General features: G+C 48.3%; 1 protein-coding gene across 1 annotated transcript in view; it reads right to left on the bottom strand.

Annotated features, from left to right (window-relative positions):
* The window catches only part of DMBT1 (deleted in malignant brain tumors 1), a 58,090-nt gene that overhangs the window by 5,835 nt on the left and 27,616 nt on the right, over positions 1 to 24,639 (bottom strand). Inside the window, exons 22-37 of the mRNA XM_034061359.1 lie at positions 24,252 to 24,419; positions 23,773 to 23,981; positions 22,591 to 22,763; positions 21,801 to 22,195; positions 19,811 to 20,091; positions 10,262 to 10,564; positions 7,269 to 7,625; positions 6,109 to 6,420; positions 5,638 to 5,679; positions 4,907 to 5,218; positions 4,436 to 4,477; positions 3,698 to 4,009; positions 3,227 to 3,268; positions 2,496 to 2,807; positions 1,242 to 1,598; positions 41 to 397 (exon numbers count right to left, since the gene is read on the bottom strand). Of these exons, the coding sequence (XP_033917250.1) occupies positions 41 to 397; positions 1,242 to 1,598; positions 2,496 to 2,807; positions 3,227 to 3,268; positions 3,698 to 4,009; positions 4,436 to 4,477; positions 4,907 to 5,218; positions 5,638 to 5,679; positions 6,109 to 6,420; positions 7,269 to 7,625; positions 10,262 to 10,564; positions 19,811 to 20,091; positions 21,801 to 22,195; positions 22,591 to 22,763; positions 23,773 to 23,981; positions 24,252 to 24,419 (3,974 nt within the window). The remainder of the gene's footprint in view (positions 1 to 40; positions 398 to 1,241; positions 1,599 to 2,495; positions 2,808 to 3,226; positions 3,269 to 3,697; positions 4,010 to 4,435; positions 4,478 to 4,906; positions 5,219 to 5,637; positions 5,680 to 6,108; positions 6,421 to 7,268; positions 7,626 to 10,261; positions 10,565 to 19,810; positions 20,092 to 21,800; positions 22,196 to 22,590; positions 22,764 to 23,772; positions 23,982 to 24,251; positions 24,420 to 24,639) is intronic.

Raw genomic sequence — 24,639 nt, 5'->3', positions numbered from 1 at the left:
CGTAAACACGGCTGCTCCCAAGCAAGGCCCCGAATCCCACCCGCTGTGATCCGCGATAGCCCCAGTGCCTTTGCTGCCCACAGACCTGCACAGACGACACCGGCGTCCTCCACGTGCCGGCAGTTGTGCACGCCCCAACCGCTGTGCCGGCAGCTCTGGAGCGAGGGCTCGTCCCCACGGCACTGCACGTCGTCCAGGAGGATGCGTCCGGAGCCGGGCCCGAAGCGCGCACTGCCCGGGGCTGCCACGGGCTCCCCGCAGCCCAGCTGCGCGCACACCACGCGGGCAGCGCGCAGGTCCCACAGGTCGTCGCACACTGTGCCCCAGCTGCTGCCGTCCCACAGCTCCACGCGGCCCTCGCAGCTCTGCCTCCCACCCGACAGGCGCAGGATGGGCCCTGCAACACGGCACAAGGCACAGCCTCAGGGTCCTGCCGGCCCCGCACACGCAGCACCCACCTCCCCTGCTGCTGTGGGCACAGGGACCGTAAGATGGGTGGTGCAGAAAGCAGGGAGCAGGGGAGGGCAGTGACTGAGCAGAGATCCCCGTGTGCAAGAGGAAGATCCTCCCTCCATAGGGACAACTGGGGGCCTGTGGGAGCTGCCTGGGCACAGAGCTGCTTGAGGCTTGGGGGTGTTTGTATAAAACCCATTTGTACATATTCAGGGTGACCCATCCTGTAGGGGGGACCCCTCATGCACCATGGAGAGAGGAGCAGCAGCCGTGCACTGGGCAGGCTCTGGCCAGCAGGTCCCAATCCTCTTCTCTTGTGCCCCTGCAAGGCTGGGGATAGGCTCCATGAGCACTTATTACCTGTTGTGTTTGGCGCTTGGGCAGGAGCTGTTGTAGGTACTGCTGCAAGGAAGAAAATTGTGTGAACTAAAAGACATCAGGCTTGTGGCAGTGCATGAACGTGGACATGCAGTGCTTGAGCACTAATGGGGGAAAAGGAAATGTGGCACTATTCTGCAATCCCGCTGTCCAGACACCATCCTGACATGTCCCCAGTGCTGCCCCATCTTCCCCATGCCATGATCCTGCCATCCTGCTTTTCCCACCACACCAACCACCTACACCTGCGAGCATGGAGATCCTGCTGAGCTCTCAGTGTGCAAACCCATGGTGCCAGCACGACCCGTGCTTCCAGCAGCAGGCAGCCAAAGCCCCGACCTCACTGCTGTACCCTGGCTCTACCCAGGTACGTAAACACGGCTGCTCCCAAGCAAGGCACCGAAACCCACCCGCTGTGATCCGCGATAGCCCCGGTGCCTTTGCTGCCCACAGACCTGCACAGATGACGCCGGCGTCCTCCACGTGCCGGCAGTTGTGCACGCCCCAACCGCTGTGCCGGCAGCTCTGGAGCGAGGGCTCGTCCCCACGGCACTGCACGTCGTCCAGGAGGATGCGTCCGGAGCCGGGCCCGAAGCGCGCACTGCCCGGGGCTGCCACGGGCTCCCCGCAGCCCAGCTGCGCGCACACCACGCGGGCAGCGCGCAGGTCCCACAGGTCGTCGCACACTGTGCCCCAGCTGCTGCCGTCCCACAGCTCCACGCGGCCCTCGCAGCTCTGCCTCCCACCCGACAGGCGCAGGATGGGCCCTGCAACACGGCACAAGGCACAGCCTCAGGGTCCTGCCGGCCCCGCACACGCAGCACCCACCTCCCCACTGATGTGAGCACAGGGACCGTAAGATGGAGGTGGTGCAGAAAGCAGGGAGCAGGGGAGGGCAGTGAGTGAGCAAAGATCCCCGTGTGCAGAAGGCAGATTCTCCCTCCAAAGGGACATCTGGGAGCCTGTGGGAGCTGCCTGGGGACAGAGTTGCTTGAGCCTTCGGGTTGTTTGTATAAAACCCATCTGTACACATTCAGTGTGACCCATCCCATAGGGGGGACCCTTCATGCACCATGGAGAGGGGAGCAGCAGCCATGCACTGGACAGGCTCTGGTCAGCAGGTCCCTATCCTCTCCTCTTGTGCCCCTGCAAGGCTGGGGATAAGGGGGATAATGTAGCTGAGCTCTAATTACCTGTTGTGGATGGCACTTGTGTAGGAGCGGTTGTAGATACTGCTGCAAGGAAGAAGAGGGAGTGAATGAAAATTCATCAGGCTTGTGGCAATGAATGAACGTGGACATGCAGTGTTGGGCACTAATGGGGGAAGAGGAATGGGGTACTATTCTGCAATGCCCCTGTACAGACACCATCCTGACATGTCCCCAGTGCTGCCCCATCTTCCCCATGCCATGATCCTGCCATCCTGCTTTTCCCACCACACCAACCACCTACACCTGCGAGCATGGAGATCCTGCTGAGCTCTCAGTGTGCAAACCCATGGTGCCAGCACGACCCGTGCTTCCAGCAGCAGGCAGCCAAAGCCCCGACCTCACTGCTGTACCCTGGCTCTACCCAGGTACGTAAACACGGCTGCTCCCAAGCAAGGCACCGAAACCCACCCGCTGTGATCCGCGATAGCCCCGGTGCCTTTGCTGCCCACAGACCTGCACAGATGACGCCGGCGTCCTCCACGTGCCGGCAGTTGTGCACGCCCCAACCGCTGTGCCGGCAGCTCTGGAGCGAGGGCTCGTCCCCACGGCACTGCACGTCGTCCAGGAGGATGCGTCCGGAGCCGGGCCCGAAGCGCGCACTGCCCGGGGCTGCCACGGGCTCCCCGCAGCCCAGCTGCGCGCACACCACGCGGGCAGCGCGCAGGTCCCACAGGTCGTCGCACACTGTGCCCCAGCTGCTGCCGTCCCACAGCTCCACGCGGCCCTCGCAGCTCTGCCTCCCACCCGACAGGCGCAGGATGGGCCCTGCAACACGGCACAAGGCACAGCCTCAGGGTCCTGCCGGCCCCGCACACGCAGCACCCACCTCCCCGGCTGATGTGGGCACAGGGACCGTAAGATGGGTGGTGCAGAAAGCAGGGAGCAGGGGAGGGTAGTGACTGAGCAAAGACCCAGTGTGCAGAAGGCAAATTCTCACTCCATAGGGACATGCTGTGAGGGGCCTTTGGGAGCTGCCTGGGGCAGACTTACTTGAGGCTTTGGGGGTGTTTGTATAAAACCCATTGGTACACATTCAGTGTGACCCATCCCCTAGGGGAGACCCCTCATGCACCATGGAGAGAGGAGCAGCAGCCGTGCACTGGGCAGGCTCTGGGCAGCAGGTCCCAATCCTCTTCTCTTGTGCCCCTGCAAGGCTGGGGATAGGCTCCATGAGCACTTATTACCTGTTGTGTTTGGCGCTTGGGCAGGAGCTGTTGTAGGTACTGCTGCAAGGAAGAAAATTGTGTGAACTAAAAGGCATCAGGCTTGTGGCAGTGCATGAACGTGGACATGCAGTGCTTGAGCACTAATGGGGGAAGAGGAATGGGGTACTATTCTGCAATGCCCCATCCAGACACCATCCTGACATGTCCCCAGTGCTGCCCCATCTTCCCCATGCCATGATCCTGCCATCCTGCTTTTCCCACCACACCAACCACCTACACCTGCGAGCATGGAGATCCTGCTGAGCTCTCAGTGTGCAAACCCATGGTGCCAGCACGACCCGTGCTTCCAGCAGCAGGCAGCCAAAGCCCCGACCTCACTGCTGTACCCTGGCTCTACCCAGGTACGTAAACACGGCTGCTCCCAAGCAAGGCACCGAAACCCACCCGCTGTGATCCGCGATAGCCCCGGTGCCTTTGCTGCCCACAGACCTGCACAGATGACGCCGGCGTCCTCCACGTGCCGGCAGTTGTGCACGCCCCAACCGCTGTGCCGGCAGCTCTGGAGCGAGGGCTCGTCCCCACGGCACTGCACGTCGTCCAGGAGGATGCGTCCGGAGCCGGGCCCGAAGCGCGCACTGCCCGGGGCTGCCACGGGCTCCCCGCAGCCCAGCTGCGCGCACACCACGCGGGCAGCGCGCAGGTCCCACAGGTCGTCGCACACTGTGCCCCAGCTGCTGCCGTCCCACAGCTCCACGCGGCCCTCGCAGCTCTGCCTCCCACCCGACAGGCGCAGGATGGGCCCTGCAACACGGCACAAGGCACAGCCTCAGGGTCCTGCCGGCCCCGCACACGCAGCACCCACCTCCCCACTGATGTGAGCACAGGGACCGTAAGATGGAGGTGGTGCAGAAAGCAGGGAGCAGGGGAGGGCAGTGAGTGAGCAAAGATCCCCGTGTGCAGAAGGCAGATTCTCCCTCCAAAGGGACATCTGGGAGCCTGTGGGAGCTGCCTGGGGACAGAGTTGCTTGAGCCTTCGGGTTGTTTGTATAAAACCCATCTGTACACATTCAGTGTGACCCATCCCATAGGGGGGACCCTTCATGCACCATGGAGAGGGGAGCAGCAGCCATGCACTGGACAGGCTCTGGTCAGCAGGTCCCTATCCTCTCCTCTTGTGCCCCTGCAAGGCTGGGGATAAGGGGGATAATGTAGCTGAGCTCTAATTACCTGTTGTGGATGGCACTTGTGTAGGAGCGGTTGTAGATACTGCTGCAAGGAAGAAGAGGGAGTGAATGAAAATTCATCAGGCTTGTGGCAATGAATGAACGTGGACATGCAGTGTTGGGCACTAATGGGGGAAGAGGAATGGGGTACTATTCTGCAATGCCCCTGTACAGACACCATCCTGACATGTCCCCAGTGCTGCCCCATCTTCCCCATGCCATGATCCTGCCATCCTGCTTTTCCCACCACACCAACCACCTACACCTGCGAGCATGGAGATCCTGCTGAGCTCTCAGTGTGCAAACCCATGGTGCCAGCACGACCCGTGCTTCCAGCAGCAGGCAGCCAAAGCCCCGACCTCACTGCTGTACCCTGGCTCTACCCAGGTACGTAAACACGGCTGCTCCCAAGCAAGGCACCGAAACCCACCCGCTGTGATCCGCGATAGCCCCGGTGCCTTTGCTGCCCACAGACCTGCACAGATGACGCCGGCGTCCTCCACGTGCCGGCAGTTGTGCACGCCCCAACCGCTGTGCCGGCAGCTCTGGAGCGAGGGCTCGTCCCCACGGCACTGCACGTCGTCCAGGAGGATGCGTCCGGAGCCGGGCCCGAAGCGCGCACTGCCCGGGGCTGCCACGGGCTCCCCGCAGCCCAGCTGCGCGCACACCACGCGGGCAGCGCGCAGGTCCCACAGGTCGTCGCACACTGTGCCCCAGCTGCTGCCGTCCCACAGCTCCACGCGGCCCTCGCAGCTCTGCCTCCCACCCGACAGGCGCAGGATGGGCCCTGCAACACGGCACAAGGCACAGCCTCAGGGTCCTGCCGGCCCCGCACACGCAGCACCCACCTCCCCGGCTGATGTGGGCACAGGGACCGTAAGATGGGTGGTGCAGAAAGCAGGGAGCAGGGGAGGGTAGTGACTGAGCAAAGACCCAGTGTGCAGAAGGCAAATTCTCACTCCATAGGGACATGCTGTGAGGGGCCTTTGGGAGCTGCCTGGGGCAGACTTACTTGAGGCTTTGGGGGTGTTTGTATAAAACCCATTGGTACACATTCAGTGTGACCCATCCCCTAGGGGAGACCCCTCATGCACCATGGAGAGAGGAGCAGCAGCCGTGCACTGGGCAGGCTCTGGGCAGCAGGTCCCAATCCTCTTCTCTTGTGCCCCTGCAAGGCTGGGGATAGGCTCCATGAGCACTTATTACCTGTTGTGTTTGGCGCTTGGGCAGGAGCTGTTGTAGGTACTGCTGCAAGGAAGAAAATTGTGTGAACTAAAAGGCATCAGGCTTGTGGCAGTGCATGAACGTGGACATGCAGTGCTTGAGCACTAATGGGGGAAGAGGAATGGGGTACTATTCTGCAATGCCCCATCCAGACACCATCCTGACATGTCCCCAGTGCTGCCCCATCTTCCCCATGCCATGATCCTGCCATCCTGCTTTTCCCACCACACCAACCACCTACACCTGCGAGCATGGAGATCCTGCTGAGCTCTCAGTGTGCAAACCCATGGTGCCAGCACGACCCGTGCTTCCAGCAGCAGGCAGCCAAAGCCCCGACCTCACTGCTGTACCCTGGCTCTACCCAGGTACGTAAACACGGCTGCTCCCAAGCAAGGCACCGAAACCCACCCGCTGTGATCCGCGATAGCCCCGGTGCCTTTGCTGCCCACAGACCTGCACAGATGACGCCGGCGTCCTCCACGTGCCGGCAGTTGTGCACGCCCCAACCGCTGTGCCGGCAGCTCTGGAGCGAGGGCTCGTCCCCACGGCACTGCACGTCGTCCAGGAGGATGCGTCCGGAGCCGGGCCCGAAGCGCGCACTGCCCGGGGCTGCCACGGGCTCCCCGCAGCCCAGCTGCGCGCACACCACGCGGGCAGCGCGCAGGTCCCACAGGTCGTCGCACACTGTGCCCCAGCTGCTGCCGTCCCACAGCTCCACGCGGCCCTCGCAGCTCTGCCTCCCACCCGACAGGCGCAGGATGGGCCCTGCAACACGGCACAAGGCACAGCCTCAGGGTCCTGCCGGCCCCGCACACGCAGCACCCACCTCCCCGGCTGATGTGGGCACAGGGACCGTGAGATGGGTGGTGCAGAAAGCAGGGAGCAGGGGAGGGCAGTGACTGAGCAAAGATCCCCGTGTGCAGAAGGCAGATTCTCCCTCCATAGGGACATCTGGGAGCCTGTGGGAGCTGCCTGGGGACAGAGCTGCTTGAAGCTTGGGGGCGTTTGTATAAAACCCATATGTAAACATTGTGTGACCCATCCCGTAGGGGGGACCCCTCATGCACCATGGAGAGAGGAGCAGCAGCTGTGCACTGGGCAGGCTCTGGGCAGCAGGTCCCAGTCCTCTCCCGTGTGCCCCTGCAAGTCTGGGGATAAGGGGGATAATGTAGCTGAACTCTAATTACCTGTTGAGGATGGCACTTGGCTAGGAGAGGTTGTAGATACTGCTGCAAGGAAGAAGAGGGAGTGAATGAAAATGCATCAGGCTTGTGGCAATGAATGAATGTGGATATGCAGTTTTGGGCACTAATGGGGGAAGAGGAATGGGGTACTTTTCTGCAATGCCCCCATCCAGACACCATACTGACATGTTCCCAGTGCTGCCCCATCTTCCCCATGCCATGATCCTGCCATCCTGCTTTTCCCACCACACCAACCACCTACACCTGCGAGCGTGGAGATCCTGCTGAGCTCTCAGTGTGCAAACCCATGGTGCCAGCACGACCCGTGCTTCCAGCAGCAGGCAGCCAAAGCCCCGACCTCACTGCTGTACCCTGGCTCTACCGAGGTACGTAAACACGGCTGCTCCCAAGCAAGGCACCGAAACCCACCCGCTGTGATCCGCCATAGCCCCGGTGCCTTTGCTGCCCACAGACCTGCACAGACGACGCCGGCGTCCTCCACGTGCCGGCAGTTGTGCACGCCCCAACCGCTGTGCCGGCACCTCTGGAGCGAGGGCTCATCCCCACGGCACTGCACGTCGTCCAGGAGGATGCGTCCGGAGCCGGGCCCGAAGCGCGCACTGCCCGGGGCTGCCACGGGCTCCCCGCAGCCCAGCTGCGCGCACACCACGCGGGCAGCGCGCAGGTCCCACAGGTCGTCGCACACTGTGCCCCAGCTGCTGCCGTCCCACAGCTCCACGCGGCCCTCGCAGCTCTGCCTCCCACCCGACAGGCGCAGGATGGGCCCTGCAACACGGCACAAGGCACAGCCTCAGGGTCCTGCCGGCCCCGCACACGCAGCACCCACCTCCCCGGATGATGTGGGCACAGGGAATGTAAGATGGAGGTGGTGCAGAAAGCAGGGAGCAGGGGAGGGCAGTGACTGAGCAGAGATCCCCATGTGCAGAAGGCAGATTCTCCCTCCATAGGGACAGCTGGAGGCCTGTGGGAGCTGCCTGGGGACAGAGTTGCTTGAGGCTTGGGGGCGTTTGCAGAAAACCCATTTGTACACATTCAGTGTGACCCATCCTGTAGGACAGACCCCTCATGCACCATGAAGAGGGAGCAGCAGCCGTGCACTGGGCACGCTCTGGCCAGCAGGTCCCAATCCTCTCCTCTTGTGCCCCTGCAAGTCTGGGGATAAGGGGGATAAGGTGGCTGAGCTCTAATTACCTGTTGTGTTTGGCACTTGGGCAGGAGGGTCTCTAGATACTGCTACAGGGAAGAAGAGGGAGTGAACGAATGAGCCCAGCACCATGCTGTCCTCATAGGGGTCCTACAGCAGGGAGCCTGAATGTACGGTACAAGGCTAGGGATGTGTGTGCTGGGTATGAATTACCTCTTGAATGTGGTCTCTCTGTGCTGGCAGCTGGATCTTTGGGTGCAAAGAACAATTTAGTGGCAATGAAAAAGGCTCTAAGCACCATCAGTGCATGTCATGCACCCTGAAGTTGCCTGCTCTAGGGAGCTCCTGTCCTATGGTACCTCATACCATGTCTTTTGTTCACTTGAAACGACCATCATGTCTTCTCTGTTTCACACACCTACCTGCTCCCTGGACAGGAACCATATGGCAACTGAGGTCTTACTTGATTACAAAACATTTGAGTCAGCATCTTTCTCTTTTCCACTCACATCCCAAATCCGAGTGTCTGTCTAGGTGTTAGCTATGGTACTACCTGTGCAGGAACTGAAGGGTCTAAGGCAGAATGATCCCCTATCATAATCCCCCCATTGCAGTAGAGAGAAAATCCCTTCCCAGATAGTTTCCTTCAGCAGCAATGGTTACAGAGGACCTGGCCTCTTGCCTTACCCCACCAGTTTACCAGCTCTTCTCCATGCTCTGCTTCCATCCCCAGGCTGGACTTGGGTACCAAGGATGAAGTTTGCTCAGAGATGGGAGACTCCCTCCAGTGCAATCAGGTCAGAGAAGAGAAATCAGAGGCACTGAGGGATCAGTGAGGGACAGGGTTACCTGCTGTGCTCTCCTGTGCTGTGGTGTCCATTGGGACTGTGGTGGCAGACTCTGCTATGGAGGACGTCTCCTCTATGGAGGTTGTTTGCACTCCTACGGTTGTGTCCACTGGGTAGGTCAGTAGTGCGGTGGTGGTCATTGCTGCTAAGGAGGATGTCTTTGCTAGGGAGGTCATTGGTTCTGTGGTGGTTATCTCCTCTAGGGACGTTGTCTTCGCTGTGGCAGACAGTGTTGTTCCTATGGTTGTCTCCAGTTTGGAGGGTGTCTCTGCAGTGGTTGTCTCCTCTGCAGTGGAGAGCAGTGCTGAGCTGGTTGGGGGGGTCTCCTCTGCTGGGGAGGACATTAGTTGTGTGACGGTTGTCTCTTCTAGGGACGTTGTCTCTGCTGTGGTAAACATGTCTGCTATGGAGGTCATTGGTTCTGCGATGGTTGTCTCTGCTGGGGAGGACATTGGTTCTGTGATGGCTATCTCCTCTAAGGACATTGTCTCAGCTGCAGAGGTCGATGGTACTATGGTGACTACATCTGGCAGAGAGGGCAGATCTGTTAGGAAGGTTGTTGCCTCTGTGGTGTCTGTGTCCTCCGTTATGGAGACTGTCTGCAGTGTTGAGTTTGTTGGCACTGTGGAGGCCATCGACACCGTAGTGATGCTTTCTGTGAATACAGAAGAAACACCACGCATATGAGGACCATGCTTGATCACAACTTCCCTGGGCAACCCATTCCACTGCCTCAGCACCCTTACAGTAAAGAATTTCTTCCTTATATCCAATCTAAACTTCCCCTGTTTAATTTTCAACCCGTTACCCCTTGTCCTATCACTACAGTCCCTAATGAATAGTCCCTCCCCAGCATCCCTATAGGCCCCCTTCAGATACTGGAAGGCTGCTATGAGGTCTCCCATGCAGGCTTCTCTTTTCCAGAAGATATAGCTTTGCCTCTAATTTTAACATGTTTCCTTGTTCTCTTTGTCACTGCTGAGTGATTTTATGCCATGATAGAATAAAAGTTCTGCACATAGCAATGGAAATCTGATCCATGTTTTTCAATTTCTATGCACGCAGTGAGCAAGCACAGTTTGTAAACTACTTTAGTGAGAAAAATATGGTACACAATTGCTCTGTAGGGTCAATGGGGTGAAAAGGCAGGGTTGTTGGGAAATCAGGCTCTGCTTCGTGAGAATTGTCATAGGGAATGTGCCTTTCCACAGACAGAAAGCTCTTCAAAATAAAGTGGAAAGAAAGATTAGGCATGTATCTGCTATAGCTGGTATAGCTTTCCACCATATGCCTTGAACAAATGAAATGTTATCTCAGAAGGAGAATGTCTCCATACCCCCTTGCCCATACATGTCTATTGAGTGCAATTTATAGCAACAGTATTTAGAAAAGAAAAAGTGTGACAGCACCTGAACAGACAACACCAGCATCTTCATAGTGGGCACAGTTGTGTACCTTCCATCCGAGATGTTTACACAGAAACAAGGAGACCTCATCTCCATTGCACTGCACATTGTCCAGCAGGATATCACCTGAGCCTCGCCCAAAGTAAGCACTGCCTGGAGCCGCAATGACCCTGCCGCATCCCAGCTGCCTGCACACAACCTGGGCGTCAGAAAAGTCCCAGAAATCATCACAAACTGTCCCCCACCGTCTTCTGTAATAGACTTCAACGCGACCTTCACATCTGTGCCTTCCATTCACCAGGCGGAGACCGGTCACTGTGGGAAAGAGGGAAATGAACACAGACAAATAAGCTGGAAGTCCCATTAAGAAGTCAGTTAAAGCCAGGTTGGATGGGGCTTGGAGCAACCTGCTCCAGTGGAAGGTTACCCTGCCTGCAGCACAGGGTTGGAACTGAATGAGCTTTAAAGCCCCTTTCAACAGGAACCAGTCTGGGATTCTATAATCTGTTTTGTCCTTTCACCTTGTCGCTCTTAGTAGGTGCTTGCCTAGCCCAATATTAAATGCCTGTAAGGACAGAGGTGATACAGACCTTTTTTCTTTCTGTCTTCCAGATCTCAAAATCAGCTACATATATCTTATGTGAGATTTCTACAGAAAATTAGACAGCAGTCTAAGCACAACCTATTTCAGCAAGAAAGGAAAAATAAGGAAAGCATAATAGGAAAGCAAAGGAGAGAAAACGGATTTCAGTATCTGAATGAAATCTAAGTAAATCTGTATTAAGAAAATGGCACTAATTTTTTTTTTCACTTTGTTGATAGGAAGAAAAAGGCATGTTTTAAGAACACATTTAATATTTATGTATTTCTTTTATTCCCTTATGTGTTTGACAGAATGGACAATGGTCTCAATAGGATTATAAAAATTTCAATAGGAATCCAGTGGCTTTATTTCTTATATGCCAATAAATAATAAAGAAATAGCTAATGACCTATATATCATGAATACTCTGATTACTGCACTCATTCAGGTAAAGCCCATCTGCTTTCCAGATTGAGTTACCTTGTTTAGACATCCTGCAGTGAACAGTATGAGAATCCTGATTTGAGAGATCCATTTTTGTTGAGAGAGTTTATTAGAGACTTTCCCACCAAGTGTAAGTGAGCAAATAAATGTTGCAACTTAAGGTTTGCAGTATCCACACTTTGGAAACCAAACCATGCATGCTGCACTTGTTATACTTTGCCAAATACATATTTAGCTTGTTATTAAACACTGAATAAGTCATCCAAAGCAAAACAAACCTGAGAAGTTAACAGCTCCAGGATTTCCTCACTGCATCTAATTCATTGTTGTTGGACTAAGAGAACAGTCAAGACTGAGTCCAAATTAAATTTGTCTCTATTTGCGTGCATTTAACTGGCAGCTCAAAGGGGAAAGCTACACAAGTGCCCCTTGACTTATATCTGATTTGTTTCTTCAGCTATCTACTTGGACATGCACATTGTTGAACCTCACTTGTAGGATTTTTGACAAGAGAAACAGCAAAGCTGGCAAAAAGAATGGGATTAAGAAATAAAAGCTGATCTGAAAGTTCTATTTGCTTTCACTCAGGGTCTGTCATCACCGTGAGAGCGTGTAATTAGATGCCTCACACTTCAGAGGTGTTAGAAAGTCAAAAGGCTGTGATTATACAAATACAACACTTACTCTGATCCAGGAGACAGAGGCAGCAGCTGGGGAATGAAGCCAAGAACAGAGATAAGAGCTGGAGCAGCCAGAGAGAGATGGCTTATCACCAGGCAAGCAGAGCACAGACAGAAAACTGGTTAAGGTGGACGATGGCAATATAAATTATCATAATGATGCTTACATAAATAGAAAAACCATCTGCAATTATTCTAGGCTATACATTGATCTATTTAAGTCAAAGTCACCTAAGTTGCCTAGGAGATAGAAACTAATCATAGAATCATAGAATAGTTAGAATTGGAAAGGACCTCAAGATCATCTAGTTCCAACCCCCTTGCCATCAGGTAAGTCAAAAGTCAATGACCATAAAAAAGTTGAACTAAAAGCATTTCATGACTTTCAGTATCTTCAGATGCCCCTTATTTATCTAGAACTGGATTATGAAAACTAACTCCTCCTTGTATTTTATTAAATTGCACATAGTACCAAGAAGAATCAAACCATACAAGCAATATTAAGTACATAACATATGTATGCATGCATACACTTTGGAATAAATATACATTTAAAATAAATAAACGAATTCTTCCATAACTCTTAGGTCAGACTTCTGGAACTGGAACAGTGACTCGATCATAACATACTCACAGACACAATTCTTGCAATGTTGCAAGGTCCCAAGACAAACATGACCTTGTGGCAGCAAAATTAACTCCACTAAATGGTTTAAATCATTCTGATCATTCACTATGAGAATTGGTTCATAATTTTAGTAGAACAAAACTGTGCTATCTCTTTCATCCATTCGCTTTTCATCTTTTGCCCGTACTGATACCAGCATGAACATAGTTCTTATCTGTGAAACCACCAGAGAGGACCCCAAGCAGTTTTATATGTTTTTATGCACCCTGGAGCAAGTCTAAGTGCTTTACCTGATTTGGCCTCCAAAACTGCTGGACCTAACAAGAGTAGCCATGCCAAAATCGTAGTGGTACCCATCTCATCAATTGCTGTTGACAGAAAGGACAGTCACAATATATAGTTTCTATTTCTGAGGGGGTGGGGCTATTTAGGTTTCTTTTTCTACAGGAGAACAATAAAGCAACCACAGTCTTATAATCTAAAAACAACATATGTTTGATTTGTTGTTTAAGATTTTGTAACTTCCTGGGTTCTGCAGAAAGATCATATCTCAAGAGTAACATTTTCCACTGCTACCATAGGTTTCGCAATCATCCCATTGTACAAAGAAAATCAGCTCCTATCCAAAGATACCTTTCAATTCTGGCTGATACATCTCAGGTTTTTTCTTTTATAGAGAGATTCCTTGGCAAGTCTGGGGAAAGGAGTGGAATCTTGAAACTTTAACAGGCTTCATCAAGCAAAGTAATAAATACACTTCCTAACCTGGTGCCGATTAATGTGGCAAATCTCAGCCATGAATGTCTTAAAGCTTTAGCATACTTTAAATGAAATAAGACCTGGTGACACTGTTCAAGTATCATAAGGGTGTCCCTGAAGAGCCTTGTAGTTGAAGTCAACACCAGTACCAATATTGATTTTTGGCACTTTTAAGTTCAAGTGAAAACTGTGTTTACTGGCAGACTGTTAGATTGGAGAAAGGTTGAAGATAATCAGGATCAGATGATAACTTTTTGTGCAAATGTGCAGAAAAATCAGTGGATTTTATGCATAGGTAAGTAAATTACATAGGTTGCAACTTAACTTTGTTCCAGAATTTCCTTTAAACCATTTTAAAGTATGTGTGTGGAGAAGGTTCAGATTTCTAATAATATTCTATCTTAATGTATTCCTTGCATAGTGACAATTAAAGCTGTATCATTCTTTGAAGAATCCAAAGCTTTTCCACAACATGAAACAGTGCCTAACTCATTTTATCACTCTCTTACCAGAGTGGTTACTTTCCTCTGTTTCTGTGTATTAACTACTTAACAAGAGAAAGCTGATGACCATCCTAACACTGAAGAGCCAGAATGTTGTTCTTCACCTAATTCTTACCTCTACAGCCGTCATGTCTTGAATGGCCTTATAAGGAGTTAAAATCGGTGGCACAATAGTTGCCATGTACAAATTTATTGCCCTGCAGGGGCAATTGTCAAAGATGAAGACTAAAGAAGATAACCTAGAAAGTCTTTCCACAAAGGCCAGCATTTTGGAGTGGAAGGAGGAAGTGCAAAGGATAAAAGGCCACAGATAACATTGGAAGCCTTGAAAATGAACATTGAGAAGGGCAAATATGTTTTTCTTTATACAAACAACCACATTTGCACATGAATGAGGAAATGTACACACCTGGTATTCTCTATTCATATTCTACTGATTTTGACATCTTGGCAAGAAGCAAAAAAACCCCAGTATATTTGACCAATCAAGCACTTCATTCAGTGAAGCAAGAGAAAGTGATGGCTGGCAATTCCTCTCCAAACTCTTGTAATAACCGAAAAGGGTGGGAAGGAAGTAGAACACCAAAGTGATTCCTGGCAAATCAAGTGAAGAAACTCATGTCAAACTGTATGGGTAAATGAACAACACTGATTAATTAATTCTTTACTACAAACTTCAAACATTTAGATCTTTCTAGAGATCTTGATTACAAGACAATCTCTGCACAGTATGAATAGACAAATGTTTTGTTCTAATTAATTTGTATGATTTCATTAATGTTAATCCCATACAGCATATTTTCATCCTTCCCATTGACTAGGTAAACCTCTTGCAGTAACACAGTTTTGTTCTCTAGGAATTCTTCTGGCAGCTTGAAATGTTTCTCAGCACATTATTCCGTGAAAGAAGCTTTGATAACACTTTCTCTTCTGCTGACTATTAGGAGATGTCTGCAGATGTAATGGCTTTTGTGAGGTCCAAATGAAAACCATTGAAAGGGTAAAGATTAATCAGCTTTCACCCATGACCATAAGGAAGTACTTACAATGGAATAATGATGTCCACAAACTTCTGCACAAAAGAATGATAGTCTGAATACACACATTACAATGCAATGAGGCAGCTTATTCTAATTTGTCAGGTTCCTTGATGGCCTTTTGGGAATTGTTGCCTATGTCATGTGAAGCACGTAGTTGCAAATCAACTAGCATGTATTTAGTGGTGAGGATGCAGAACTAGCTACTGCTAAGACTCAAATCCATTGTATTTACTGGTAGAGTTCATAGAATCACAGAACCCCAGACTGGTTTTGGTTGAAAGGACCTTAAAGCTCATCCAGCTCCAACCCCTGACATGGGCAGGGACCCCTTCCACTGGAGCAGCTGCTCCAAGCCCCTGTGTCCAACCTGGCCTTGAGCACTGCCAGGGATGGGGCAGCCACAGCTTCTCTGGGCACCCTGTGCCAGCGCCTCAGCACTCTCATAGGGAAGAATTTCCTGAATCAGGAGGCTTCTCGGCAGAGAGATCATTCATCAGGCACATATACTTTAGAACATGACCTTTTACTCTTCATCAAATCCAGTTCTATTGAATCCTGCATTTCTATATGTGTGGATCAAGGAAGACAGCAGAAAATAAGGAGGATGAGTCTGAGACACCAACCATTTTAACCATGTTTTTTTAAGCAACATTTAACATGGAAACCACTTGGTACTTCTACCTTGCATTCTGATACAATCTTGATATATCTCCATCTGGGAGCTGTGGCATGGACAGGAAGATTCAGCTCTGAAAAGCACAACTGCATTGCAGGCTGAAGACACCAACAACCTAGGTCTAGGATCTTCCTGCTTTTCTAATTGTCACTATAATATTAATAGACTAGGAGAAGTAGAAAAAGTGCCATCAATCTGTGCCCTGGGACATGCTGGGGCAGCAACACCACAGCAGGAAGACCACAGCAGAAACAGGGAAAGGAGAGAAAACAGCAGGCCTGGGAAGAGCAGAGGGGAAGGTCCTCTGCTAGAGAGGCAAGAAAACTCAGGTCCAAGAAAGACTTCACTGTGCTGAGCAGGTTGTTGCATTTCTCCAAGCCTGGACAATCTCTGGTCCACACAACAGGACTAGATAAAAGGCAGGTTAACCTCCTGGATAGCTCTGCCCTTCAGAGGTGGCTGTAGGCAGAGAGGAGTGGAGGACCTTCCTCCAGCCTTGCTCCTCATGTGTATTAAAATTAACTTCCACAGTCTGTGGGCAATGCCAGCACCTCCTTGTATGATCCCTTCTCCACAGCATGGAGAAGCGGTGAAAGGCCTGCCTGGAATCACCAGGAGAAGGCAGCTTGAAGTAAGAAATGGTACAGGCTGTAATGCTGATTCCCGTCAGAGCTGCCCTTATCCTCCTTGTCAGGTCAGGATGTCATGCTGGAGTACAGCCCACCTTCCTTACACGTCACTACTTTGTCCCTGGCTCACTGCACACATAGTACATTATCCTCTTACCAATGAACTTCCCTCTTTCATGGCTGGCTAGTAAACAGGAAAGGCTAAAGTAGAGCATTTCTCAATCAAATACCAATGACCTTTCCACCTGCATTAAGTACCTGCTTCCAAACAAATTCTTCCTTTATTATTTTTTCTTCATTTTGTTTTCACATGGGGATAGGAGACAGGCCACACTTCCTTATGGCAGCTTACATGCATTCTTTCTCTCCCCCTCATTACAGGTGTAGAAATGCATAAGAACAAGAGCAGAAATCATTACTTGGCAAAGTCACTTTGTCAGAAGCCATGCTCTTCCTGACAATAACTTAGCTGGGAGTTCAGATGTTGAGAGGTATTAGTTATTTGGCTTTAAATTGTAAGTTTTAAATAGACTGAGTCACTTAGAGTTATAATATTGTGTGGTTTATTATGCTGTTTGCTTAGCTTTACTTGCTTAGCATTAGTAGTTACAGTTGTTGAAAGCTTAGGCTGCAAGCTGTGGACTTTTACCTAGATATCCTTTCAGCTGGAAGAGTTAATCTTCTTTGTCATTTTCGTAGTAGCTGGTACAGTGCTGTGATTTGTCTTTACTATGAGAGGAATGTTGATAACATACTGATGTTTTAGTGGTTGCTAAGTAATGTTTACAATAGGTATGGGACTTTCTTAGTGTCCCAAGCTCTGCTGATGAGCAGGTGCACAAGAAAGGCAAACCAGAAGATAAGACGGTTACAGCCATCAGCAGAAACTGCAACTTGGCAAGATAAGAACAGTTAATAGCCTGCTTGCATAGAGACTAAGAAAGAATCCATACAGGTGTTAGAAGACCCCAGACCAAAAATCACCATTGGACTAAAAAGGCACATGAAGTGTGCGTGAAGGGTGGGTACTGGTCTCTTCTCTCAAGTAACAAGTGATAAGACAAGAGGAAATGACCTCAAGTTGTACCAGGGAAGGTTTGGACTGGCTATTAGGAACAATTCCTTCCCCAAAAAGTGGTCATGCGTTGGAACAGGCTGTGCAGGGCAGTGGTGGAGTAGGCACCATTCCTGGAAGTGTTCACACACCATGTACATGAGGCCCACAGTGTCATAGGTTAGTGGTGGATTTGGCGGTCCTGGTGTAATGGTTGGACTTGGTGATCTTAAAAAGCTTTGCCAACCAAGCTGATTCTATGATATTTTTGTTTGGGGTTTCTCTCTGGGGGCACCAGCTCAAGCTGCACCTTTTGCTGTACCTCTCAATCACTAAATTATTTCTCTCTGGGATCAGATCTGAGATTCTGCCATGGGACACCTAGAGTTGAACTGGAAGAAACTGGCTCACTGTGTGTGAGCCAGGAGTTGGAAAAGGCACCTATCGGCTCACTGGAGCTTCTTGCTGTGAAGGGACTCTGGACCCAGCATATGGGTGGCGTGTGTACGCAACTCCATGAATGGTGTGTGAGCACTCAGGTGGAGGCTTCTCCCCTAATGCAGACAAATAGGTGGCATGTTTGCAAGTACACAAAAAAGTATTGCTCAAGAAATTATAGAATCACAGAATGGTTTGTGTTGGAAAGGACCTTGAGATCATCGAGTTCCAACCCCCCTGCCCTGGGCAGGGACACCTCACACTAAACCCTGGCACCCAAAGCTCTGTCCAACCTGGCCTTGAACACTCAAAGGGATGGAGCATTTACCACTTCTCTGAGCAACCTGTACCAGTGCCTCAGCACCCTCACAAGGAAGAACTTCTTACTTATATCCAACCAGAACTTCTGCTGTTTCAGTTTAAATCCATTCCACCTTGTCCTATCACTACAGTCCCTGATGAAGAGTCCCTCTCCAGCATCCTTGTAGCTCCCTTCAGATACTGGAAAGCTGCTCTGAGGTCTCCATGCAGCTTTCTCCTCTCCAAGCTGAACAGCCCCAACTTTCTCAGCCTGTCTTCATACAGGAGGTGCTCCAGTCCCTGACCATCCTTGTGGCCTCCTCTGGACTTGCTCCAACAGCTCCATGTCCTTTCTTTCCTGGTTTTTCTTAATTACATGTTTATGTAACAGATTTGATTATATTTGTCCTCTATACAGAATCTTATAAATGGCCTATATTTCCCAGAGAAATAAGTAATTGTGAAGAACCACACCCCCTAAATAAGGAATGCTGCACAGGAGCATGGCTCATCATTAAGGTTCTTTTACTGCAAAGAAACATTTGTCTCAAACTACTTTCCAGAGTATCTTATGTGCTACACAGGGGTTTTATCTGCACATCAGCAATGGCAAAATAAGTCAGTTTTCATTCTCAAGTCACTTAAATCAGTCTTCTCAGACAGACGCTCAAACAGGAGATCAACTGAGATGCTCTGAAACGTCCAGTGTTGAAAACGGTACATTATTTGGATGCTGGAATGGAAGAATCACCTTGTCTTAAGACCTGAAGTGTATTTGTACTTTATTTAAAGCCAGGCTCCTTCATAGGTTCAGTTCATGGTAACACAATATTCTCTTGATATATTCAATCTGAATCTTGATACAGATTCTTCAAACAAAATCTGGATGGAGTAGTCAAGTGAGAGTTATCCTCTACACAGATTGCAAAACCAATCGGTGAAGCAGATGGCTGCTGAAAATGGTCTTCCACCTTGGAAGGTCTTGGCGTGCTTCTCACATTATCTGGTATGGGATGGGTTCCTGCAGCTTACGCTTCAAAAGGAATCCCCCCACTGTGAGAACAACAGCAGCCAGCACCACAATGGCCACAGCCAGAGGAACGTGAGAGCTGGCAGCAGTCACTGGGTCCTGAGACTCCCCTTTCACCTTGGTGTCGGATGCCAGCTCTGTGAATAAAAGGGAAAGAAAGAGGTTTACATTTGTTTTCCTGACCTGGTTAATCTCAAAGGTAGTTAGGCAAAGAGAGCTTGAACCAAAATGTTGCAATCTGGATTTTGCCAGAAACCAAGTTGGTTTATTGTGCATTGTGTCACCAACAATTCTGTGCCCATGACAAACAAGTAAATATTATGGCAAAAAAGTTAAAGAGCAATTAAGTTTGTAATGATTATACTCTAAGAGCATAAGATGCTGCTCTCTTATAGTGAAAACAGTAGCTACAGGACACTGGGAAGCACGATTTGCAAGGGGACCTATGGATTGGTTGCTAATAAATGTGACACACCAGTCAGTCACGGACAGCTTTGAAAAAGTAATATAATCCTGCAGGGAGATGAGTCACATCTCATCCCTCCTTCCATAGAACTGAATAAATTGCCATTTGACAAGTGCAGAATAAATAATGGATCTAAATTGTGATGGAAATGAAACAGTTGTAAACTTTACAAAGCAACTGTATTTAAAAAGTAATAAAAAATCCACAGAAGAATTAGAGCAGAGTGGTGGATAAACCAGCAAAGGCATATTTGAGAGCTGGATTTCATGTCTGACATGCAAACATACAGTAATACACAGAGTTTTACATTATCTAAGTTATTTAAACTTACCAACATTCCTGTTCTCAGCATGAGCTTCCCGGAGCTGGACAGGTCCAACAACAACACTCATCTTTTCATGGGAAGAGCCTGAATCCCTCTTGAATCTATTAACACAACCTTGATAGCAGCGGGAAGAGTAGTCATAGGTTCTGCACACCACAAGCTCACACTGCAGGTAAACTGATTGGTGTTGATTAACGAATGAAAAAGCATTAAAGGCAAACCGAGCAACACTGCTGTATGGTGAATAGTAAGAAGAGTAGGTAGGATCCTTGACACACCTGGGAAGACATAAAATGAACAGATTAGCTATTGTGAATAAAATCACTATTACACTATCTCTGTGCAGTATTTCTGAGCTTAAATATAAAAATAAAAGGTAAAAGTGTAAGAGAACTCAAAAGGATAAAGAGAATAAGTGTGGTTTTAGCAACAAGAGCAATTAAGACACAAACGTAAGAGTGGCAGTGACTTCTACCACAGTAATTCATGCATTAGAGGGGTTTCATAGCTCAACAAAGTTTGTGTAAACAAGAATAGCTGAAAAATAGCTAAACCAAGAACAGCTGAAAAATAACTAGTGGTTCTGCTGGTTTCTGTGTTTCAGATGAGGACCTGGGTTGCATTTGGAAACAGGATTACCCACTTACTGCAAGGAGGCCCCTGCAGCTTGTTGCAGAAAGGGAAAGGGCCCCTTTCTATTCTACAAGGACAAAACTAATTCCATATACATTTTATTCTGGAAAATAAGCATGCTCTTCAGTCCTTAATTCACCCATAATTGTTACCTCAGAATATTTCAAAGTTGTCTTTATTTATATTCATGCTCATTTCCCTAATAAATACACCAAGAGTTTTATGTCCTCTGATTATTAATTTCTTTCATACTGCAGTGGTATCCCAACACACCTGATCTTTATAATGTTAGTGACTTAGTGTTTAAGGCTAGGTTGGATGGGGCTTGGAGCAACCTGGTCCAGTGGAAGGTGTCCCTGCCTGTGGCAGGGGATTGGAACTGGATGAGCTTTAAACTCCAGTCCAACCCAAACCATTCTAGGGTTCTATGAAATACATTTGCTTTTGGCACAGTTCCGCGTCACATGAATAAAATTATCAGGAAGGTTATCTATCAGATCTATTTGCTCCATCTCCCTGGCGAGTAACCTGCTCACAAATGTAGGCAGTCCTTCTTGCTTACTGATATGTGTTTTTATAGTTAAAATAAAAAGAAAATCCAACAAGAGGACAAAACCTTGCTAAAATTCATATCAAGTGTAAAAGGGAGAACATTCACCTAGCAGGCAGGAGGCACTGTGTCCTTTCATTAGCCTGTCGTAAGCCTGACTTACAGTTTAGCAGCAGGTTACCACACTGCTAAGGTTACTGATGTGAGCACTCTTCCAGGAGACTGCAAAATTGCAATCCCACCAAGCACAGAAGACAAATAAGCTACCATGAGGTTTTCATTCCTGGAATAAAATGGGACACTGAGTGCCACACCTTTATGCTTTTAGCTCCTTGTTGGTTTTGCATCCTTTACAAGAATCCACAACTTTTCCATTTCAATTCAGAAGGCACAAATTAAGCAAAGTGTTTTAAGTTTCTAAAGTAGCAAAAGAAGGCTCAGGAATTTCTCTCCTCTTTGAACAGACTGTTTTGCATTCTAATTATGATGCTGTGAAATTCTAATTCTTGTGTATGGAAACATAGAACCATTGACATCCCAACAATATATGTATCTATTCCAGAAACAAATTCAGACCTCAGTTTCTGTGCTGCCTCCTTGAGTGTGCCCAGTGCTTGACTGCAACTTCTGAATGGCATTTTTTTGTTATATTTTCTTCAGGCTTTCACAAAAAGTCTTTCTTAGAAGTATGCTTGTATTGAGAATTGCAACCAACGTACCCTGGCCCTCAGTCACCTCTTTCATAAATGAACCTCTTTCAGAACTATGCCTGCAAATACTTAAGTTATTCTAGAAAGTCCTTACCCACTTCTGATCAATTCATAGGTCAGTGTTCTAAAGTTGTTAGGATCAGGTGATGCCACACATGTGTCCACAAACACCACCAGATCTGGGTCAGAGCTGTGAAGGGAAGCTTGAAGGAACAAATTCTGATTCAGGTCAACGTAGTATGGGAAGTCATGCACTGGCCACAAGAAAGATGAGGAATTGTAAAATGTCAGGTTCATGCTGTATCTGCCATACTGGGACAGACTTTCATTGACATTAATGGTGTCATTGGCAATGTACGTTGCTTGCACCCAGGTGTTCCGGAGTATTTTGCAGCTGACACTCAAGTAAAGGTCCCTTTGCCTCTTGATGATGTAACCGAAAGCAGGCACTCTTATCACATTGGAGTAGCTGATCGTTTCATTGTTGCCCTGTTGGACACATTAAGTGAGTACAAAATCATTGCATGTAGTCATGTTCACAGTGTGTACTGTGAAGTTCTGCATGTACCAGGTCCTAATATTAGTTGGAGAGAACGTGTCATACTCAGAAACCCCAAGCAAAATGGGTGGGTTTGCTCACTTAACTCTCTGCTATACTTTATTCCCTAGACCCTCACTCTGAAATAGATACAGGGGTTGCCTAAGCACTGGGAAGGATAAGTAGGAATGTTTAAGAAACCTTAGCCTCCAGAAACATGTTTCTTTTCTGTGTTTTGAATGCCTGTGGGCTTCAGCACCATTTGCAATTCATTACAGTTTTGCAAATGTCTATTAAATTTCCAAGCCAAAACCTGAAGAACTCTCCAAAATATGTTGACACTTACCTGTCTACGTGTACCGCAGCCAATGTATGGAATGTTGAATATAACCTCAGTTGATGTAAATGTTGGTCTACAGTAAGGGTCAGACAAGCTGATGTTCCACACTGAATAGCCCTGTGACTGGAGATAATGCCGGTCCACTGCTGCGCGCATGTATGTTGGCAAGCATGCAAGAGCTGGAGGAGAAAATATGAATTATGAGTTATTTCAGGTACTTGACAATGTTTGCATAGAACCATAGAATCAGCTAGGTTGGAAAAGACCTTTATGATCATCTAGTCCAATTGTTACCCCAGGACTGCCAAGGCCACCACTAAACCATGTCACTAAGTGCTTTGTCTACACAGTTTTTGGATGGTGATTCCACCACTTCTCTGGGAAGCCTGTTCCAATGCCTGTTACAGCTTCCACAAATGCCTACCATTTAGGGGAGAGAATCCATAAGCCAAACCACTTATTCTTACACCTTAGACATGAATAAGCAGGAGGCTCTGACAAACTTCAGCAGACTGTCAGTTACTAACCTGACCAAAATACGTAGCTTACAATAGGCTTTTGCCGAGACCTTGAGCCTGTATCACCTGTATACATGAAAATGTTAAAAAGTGGGAGTTTTACCTGAAGAAGAATCCAAAAGGTATAATGGAAGGCATAGAGCTAAATGTACACAGTGGCTTGCAGAAGCACTGCGTAAGTAGGGGGATCACAGAATCATAGAATAGCTAGGGTCATAAAGGTTCTTAAGATCATCATGATGGTTAACTGAGTCCATGGCATGACACAGTGATGCGGGGCAGAGCCTGGCCATTAGTAGAGAGAAATATCTGATGACAGGCAACAGCTCTGCTTTGAAAACTAGGAAGCCTCCAAAGGTCCATTCTAAACAATATTTCTATGATTCTATGAAAATCTGCCCACAAAGCTAGGAAAAAATATATATGAATAATGTTGTGATAAGAAGAAATACAATTTTAGACTGGCCATTGTAGAAAACATCTCAAGGCAATTAATTTGATGCTTAAAATGTTTTTAAATGAAAAAATATTATTCTCTGATGAAGATCATTATGAAGTTCAGGTAGGAATGTCACCTACATGTAACAATATTAATACTTATTTAGCAAATAAAATCGGGGTATAAAAGCTTCTAAGCAAAGAAAACATTACAAGCAGAATAGAAACTTACTGGTGGTATGGTCTGTTGGAATAGACCGGTACTCAGCATAAAACCCTCTACCGGAATACCTGGAGTCACTGCGAAATCTGACAGCCATGAAGTTGGACGATGATGTGTATGTATGACCATAATTAGAACAAATTCTTCCAAGCAGAGGAGAAGTATTGGGTGGCCCATCATAAATCTCAATATAGTCATTCTGGCATCCACCTTGCAACCTGAGGAAGAAACATGAATGTATAATAAAATACATTGGTAACCCTCAGGTTTTAAGTGCTGACAAATAATAAACCAAAATACTTCACTCACACAGTTGCCATGAAATATTTATAATACACTTATAATCATGAGATGTGTGCCTGGGAATTTGGGTGAGAACTGGGTGATCTTAGGGTCCTTTCCAATCCTAACTATTCCATGATTCTAACTGTGGTTGCAGTTGAGATTTGAGACCCATTTATTGGCCAAGCAAGAAGCAGTTTACTTACTGAATACTTCTAAATGTGAGTGTAATGCGGAAATTATTCTCTACTTGTATTTGCCACAAACAATCTGCATTATCAGGATAACTCATAGGATAATAAGGACTCTGAAGTGTTCCGGAGGGATTAAAAAGTAAGCCACCACAAATATATTTTTTAGCTGGAAAAAAAAACAAAAGAAGAAAGTAATATATAAATGTGATATATTTAGATTGATATATAATAAAATGAAAATATATTCTATATATCCACAGCTCCAAGAGGTTAAATCTCTAGAGAGAGAATTGAAGAATTCTGCTATTCTGACTCAGGCTACAAGTGAGATAATCTCTTCAGAGATCTCTGACTCTCCCATTCTACTTTGCATTTGGAAGGCTTAAGACATAAATGGGTA

This window comes from Melopsittacus undulatus, chromosome 4, assembly GCF_012275295.1.
Source record: "Melopsittacus undulatus isolate bMelUnd1 chromosome 4, bMelUnd1.mat.Z, whole genome shotgun sequence".
Lineage (NCBI taxonomy): Eukaryota > Metazoa > Chordata > Aves > Psittaciformes > Psittaculidae > Melopsittacus > Melopsittacus undulatus.
This window is presented reverse-complemented; position numbering and strand designations above follow the sequence as displayed.